Source organism: Geospiza fortis, unplaced genomic scaffold, assembly GCF_000277835.1.
Source record: "Geospiza fortis unplaced genomic scaffold, GeoFor_1.0 scaffold178, whole genome shotgun sequence".
NCBI classification, from domain to species: domain Eukaryota; kingdom Metazoa; phylum Chordata; class Aves; order Passeriformes; family Thraupidae; genus Geospiza; species Geospiza fortis.
In genome coordinates, this window is record NW_005054466.1 from 670,274 (window position 1) to 676,320 (window position 6,047).

At 46.5% G+C, this 6,047-nt stretch overlaps 1 protein-coding gene across 1 annotated transcript in view; it reads right to left on the reverse strand.

Moving 5' to 3' along the window:
- Nucleotides 1-4,405, reverse strand: part of MYL3 (myosin light chain 3) — a 15,367-nt gene extending 10,962 nt beyond the window's left edge. The window contains exon 1 of the mRNA XM_005428007.2: nt 4,191-4,405. Within this exon, the coding sequence (XP_005428064.1) occupies nt 4,191-4,313 (123 nt within the window). The 5' untranslated portion in view covers nt 4,314-4,405. The remainder of the gene's footprint in view (nt 1-4,190) is intronic.
- Nucleotides 4,406-6,047: the final 1,642 nt, after the last annotated feature.

The following is a 6,047-nucleotide window of genomic DNA, read 5'->3' on the forward strand; positions in this document are numbered from 1 at the left end:
GGGGAGGGGCTGGGATGGAATTCCCAGGGAAGCTGTGGCTGCCCCTGGATCCCTGGAATGTCCAAGGCCAGGTTGGACAGGGCTTGGAGCAGCCTGGGACAGCGGGAGGTGTCCCTGCCATGGCAGGGGTGGATTGGGATGATCCCTAAAGTCCCTTCCAACCCAAAACTTCTGGGTTTCTATAATTTTCCACAGGGAAGTTTTTGGCCCCTTAGGAAGTGGAGCTGGTTATTTTAGGAATGTTGTACCTGCCAGAGAGGGGAAACAAAAGCAGAGCTCTCCTGTCACCGCTTTATCCCGTTATCCCAGTGCCTCTTGGGCAGCTCGTTCCTGTTTGTTTTTCAGGCCAGTTCCAGGGACATTTTGAAGAGCTCCAGCTCCCGGAGCTGGATTTTTAAGGAGCTGGAAGTGCCCAAGGGTGGAGAGGACTTACCTGGCAGCTGGAATTATCCCATCCCGGGGGTGGGATTAAACTGAACAATCCATCTCTCCCAGAATCAGCCTGGTCATCCCAAGAGGTTTCCCTTTTCCAGCCTCACGTGCAGCCCCCCTGCCAAGGGACACTCCAAGCTCTGGAGCTGAACAGGCAAATCCAGCGGGATTCCCCATCCCTGCTGCTGCACCATCCCTGTTTTCCCTGGCTGCTCCATCCCATGGATGCTTTTCCATCTTTCCATGCAGAAAAAAGGGAAGAAGCTTTTCCTTTCCAGTATCCCAGCAGGGCTTTGCAGGGACAACAGATTCCACACGTCCTTGAGATCCCAGAGCCCCCCCAGAATAATTCCTGGCTGCTTTTTCCGCAGGAAAACATGGAAAAGGTGGAAAACTCTCCATGGAAAACCGTGTCCCTCCCAGGTCCTCACGTATCCCAGCTGTCTCCACGTGGATTTTGATCCCAGTCACCAGACCTGGAGCAACGTCACCTCATCCAACTTTAGCCACTGAAATGCCGGCGCCCAAATTCCCAAATTCCCCTCTCATCTCCCTTTATCCCAGCTCAGCGTCTCCCAAGGGTGACTCAGCCCACCCAGATATAGGAATTTGGCCCCATCCCAAGGGAGGAACATCCAGAGATTTTCTCCCCGTTCATTATTGAGGATTTAAATCCAATGATCCGTTTTCCCGTGGTTAAAGCTCTAGGAGCCGTTCCCACTTTCTGTGTCCTCAAAAATCATAAATTAATCCAAATTTTCAGATTATTTTTTATGGAAGCAAAATATATTCCTGGGAAAATGTGCCTCTCTATTAAAAAGCTTTCAGGTGGGAATGAATTAAATGTATGGAAAAGACAATTTTTTTGCTACCAAAACTTTTCAGATTATAATTATTCCTCAATTCCTACAATTATCTTACTATTTATTCCTCAAAATGAAAAGTACAGGGATCATCCTAGAAAAACACTTCCTTAAAAAAATACTTTCCAAGGAATGAGCCCAACTCTTCTGGAGAATAAATCCCCCAAAATTTTTGGATGAGTTGCAAACAACGTCCAATTGCACCCACTCTTGGAAATTTGGGAAATCTTTGGAATGCTGAAAATTTCGGAGTGTTGGCTCAAATCCAATGGGAATGTGCATGAGAGAAACTCCAAAAAATTTGGGATAATGGCTTTAGGTAAGGGATGGATCCCACATTTAGGCCCCTGAAACTGGCATCCCAACACACACAAAAAACAGACCAGGAGCATCCAAAGGTGAGAGGAGAGAAAAAGGAGGAAAATCTGATAAAATTCCAGATGCCAAATAAGATCCTGGGATCATTATCAGGACTGGGAGAGGTGGGAAAATTCCAAAAAGGAGCAACTTTCCCTAACACAGGAATATTTTTATTTTGAGACCTTTTAGCGGTTAAAAAAAAAAAAAAGTCTCAAAATTCCAAACACAACCAATAAAATCTGGGAATAAATACAAATAATTTGAGACATTCCCATAAAAGGATTAATTTTGAACATTTTGTTTGGATGCAAGGTTGTTTTTCCTACTTTTTTATCCACAGTTTGTGGAAATGAGAATGGATTTCATCCTGCAGTGCAGAAATTGGGATATTTGGAGAATTCCAACCCTAATAAAAGCAATTTTCCAAACATTGGGAAGGGATTCTGGGCTCCAGCAGAGCTGAATTTATGGAACAGGAATTTGCACAAACAGATAAGGAAATTCCTGATCAAATTAAAGAATTCCCAGGAAAATTTCTCTAGGAAATATCCCCTCCCCTTTCTATAAGTTTGGGAAAAAAATGCCCCAGGACTCCAACTCTGTATTTCCCAATCTCCCTGATCCAGCATTTGGGAATGGGATATTCCCTGCAGGGATTGGGATTTGTTTATTATTTGGGAATTCCAGACAAACTTTTAGCACATTCAAAATGGGATAAGAACTCTATAATTTATATAAAATTTGAAATATATGTAACCTTCAAAATTCCAAATTGTGCCAAAGGGAAAAATAAACATTTCCATTAAAAATAAGAATTTTCCCAAACAACTGTGCAGAGTAATTTTTAAAAACGCAGCAAATAATTTTTTCCAAGATAAAAATAAATATGTGGAGCACGGGACTGTTTTGATTAAAAAATAAAGAATTTTGAGTGATGCCAATTTGGGTTTGAGTTTTTTTTTTAATGACAACCCATCCCTGCTGCCCTTGATCCCACAATGTCCCAGAATCCCGGTGGATATTCCCACAAAGTCACGGTGTCCTGGCTGGAGCTCCCTGTGCCTCCAAGGGAAGCAATTCCCTTTGTCCCTGTCCTTTTCCAGCTCTGGAATGTTGAGCATGGAGCTGTTGGAGGGAGCTGGATCCCACCACAAACCTCCTTCCCAAGGTCATGGAATTGTTCTGGGAGCACGGCACCAACCCTGGAGTCAATTTCCTTCAAAACTTCCCCAAAACTGAATTCCTTGGGACTCGATTTCTTGGTATGTTACAAATCATTGCTTTTTTCACCAATACATAAAGAATTACAGGGGATTTGGGATTCAAGGCAGGAAAACGGCCTTCCAGGATTTGTCCCAAATCCTGAGCTGCAGGACTTGGTGCCACGTGGAAGAGGAGAAGGATTTAATCAATGAGGAGACAAAGCAACTTGTTCCCTTCCTCACATAATTCCCATGTTTTCCTGAGGGGAAACTGCTCTTTAAGGATCCAGGGATATTTATCTGTTGGGAATGTTCACCTGGAGAAGGGAAGACTCCAGGGAGAGCTCAGAGCCCCTCCAGAGCCTAAAGGAGCTCCAGGAGAGCTGGAGAGGGACTGGGGACAAGGAATGGAGGGACAGGACACAGGGAATGGCTTCAAAGTGAAAGAGATGGGATATTGGGAATGAATTCCTGGCTGGGAGGATGGGGAGGGGTTGGGATTCCCAGAGCAGCTGTGGCTGCCCCTGGATCCCGGGAAGTGTCCCAGACCAGGCTGGACATTGAGGCTTGGAGGACCCTGGGACAGTGGAAGGTCCTTGCCCATGGAATGGGATGGGATTGAAGATCTGTCAAAATCCAAATCGTTACAGGATTCTGAGATTCCCTGATTCTGTGATTGTCTGCTCCAAATTCCCACTAAAAAGAGATCCTGCAAAGCTCCTCTTCTTTTCCCAAAGGCAATGCCCTTTCCCAAAGGACAATTCCCAAAGGACAAACCTTTCCCCCAAAGGAAAATTTCCAAAGGCAATGCCCCTTCCCAAAGGGCAATCCTTTCCCCCAAATGAAAATTCCAAAAGGACAAACCTTTTTTTCCCAAAGGACAATTCCCAAAGGACAATTCCCAAAGGACAACCCTTTCCCCCAAAGGACAATTCCCAAAGGACAATTCCCAAAGGACAACCCTTTCCCCCAAAGGACAATTCTTTCCCCCAAAGGACAATTCCCAAAGGACAATTCCCAAAGGACAATTTTCAAAGGGCAATCCTTTTCCCTAAAGGACAATTCCAAAAGGACAATTCCCAAAGGGCAATCCTTTTCCCTAAAGGACAATTCCCAAAGGACAATTCCCAAAGGACATTCCTTTCCCCCAAAGGACAATTCCCAAAGGACAAAGCCCCACCAAGAATTCCTCCTGTGCCTTGCAGAGTTTATCCCTCATGGGACATCCACATTTCGGCACAAACCCAGCTCCCAGCTAATTTTTGAGGATATCAATTCCCAGTATCCAACCCCTCCACCAGCTCCAACGCCACCACAGGATCAATCCACCTACTTTGACCGAAGCTGGGTTAAACTCCACTTCTTTTTTGGGCTCTGGTTCCGCTGGCTTGGGCGCTGGTTTGGGCTCTTCCTTCTTAGGCTCGGCCTTCTTAGGCTCGGGCTTCTTGGGAGCCATGGCTGATTTGGGAAGGAGAGCTGGAGAGGGTCGGAAAGGCAGGAAAGAGGAGCTGCTGCAGGAAAAATCCCAGGCTGGAGTGGGCCTTTATCCCCTCTGGAAGTGCCACATTGTCCCTCCCAGACCTGTCACATGCCGCCGCTCACAATGGGGCCACGGCTATAAAAGGACAAGACTGGCCCCGGCTATTTTGGATCCTGCCCTTGGATCCAGCATTGTTCCCAATTAACACTTCCATGGAAAAGAGATTTTGGGGGGTTTAGGCCGAGCCTGGCGCCGGCTCAAACATTTTTGCTGGGCAGGGACGAGGGGGAGGCTGGGTTACGATCCAGGTGCTCCGATGGGTTTGGTCTTTGCCAGGGCCATCCCAAGTGACATTCCCAGCTCCTGAGTGACATTCCCAGCTCGCTTTTCCAGGCTGGGTGGCCTCCCTGGCCTTTGTCAGGCAAAGATAAGCCCAGGTTTATATTTAGAGCTGAGGATGGGGCTTTAGGGAAGCTGAAGCATCCGTGCCGTGTCAGCTGGCGTAGGGACAATTCCCGTCTCGGATCACACACTGCCCTTCTCCTGGGAAGGGGCCCAAAAACCAGGATGGCTTTGAGGAAAATGCATCCAGGAGCAGGGAGAACACAGCCCCGCAGGGAAGGGGCAGTGCTGGAAGTGCCTCCTCATCCTGGATTTTCCAGGCCTTTTTAGGGACTCAAGTGCCAAATTCCTGTCCCAAGGACTGAGATAAGAGCGTCCCTTTGGAGCTTTCCTCCACATGGATTGGATAACGCTTCCCCTCAAAGCAAAATTCAGGGAATAATTCCCAGATTTATGTTGTTTTTCCAGGATGTTTTCCATTTCCAGCTCCTTTTTCTTTACCGGGAGGACCCTTTGACACAGGGCCACTTGCACGTTCCTTGGATTATTTGTATTTTCCCAAAAAAACCTGGAACAAAGCAGCCACCCACCAAACCACAGTGTACTTGTGAGGGGATCCAGGCTGGAATTCCAATAAATATCAGCTGAATCATAAATTTCTTGGAGTTCCTTTTGGTGTCATCCTGGAGATCCACGATCCAAACCCTTTCCCTCTGCTTTTCCTGGATCCCCCCTCTTCCCAGATTTCCTTCAGATGGCAAAGCCCCATTGGAAAATTTTCCTGCAGGTTTCTCTTTCCCAGTTTTCCCATTTTCTGTCCCAACAGGAATTGGTACAGGAAGGTTTCTGGGATCAGAAGGGATCCCTGCAAACTCTGCACACTGGAAAAATCCCTGAGAAGAAACAGAACCATGGGATCACTGAATCCGTGGAATGGCTTGGGTTGGAAAGGACCTGGAAGATCATTTATCCCATTTGTCCCATTTGTCCCATTTATCCCATTTATCCCATTTATCTAATGGACACCTTCCATTAGACCAGGGTATTCCAGCCTGGCCTGGAAAACTCCCAGGAACTGCGAAAAGTAACAGAAATAACAGGAATCATTCCTTGTTTTCATGTCCTGGAAAAGCTTTTCCCTCTTTAATTCCTGCATTGGAAGGAGTCGTGGCTGGAGAATTGGGAAGAGTCTTCACAGATCCCAAGAAATCCCAGGGATTTATTTCACCATGTTCACAATAAATTCCTCAATCCACATTTTTGGAACTAGCACAGATCCAGGGAGTTTTGTGTCCTGCTCATTTAGAGCAGCAAAATTCCAGTGAAAATTAATTTGGGATCTGGGATCAGCTGCAGCCACAGAGACAC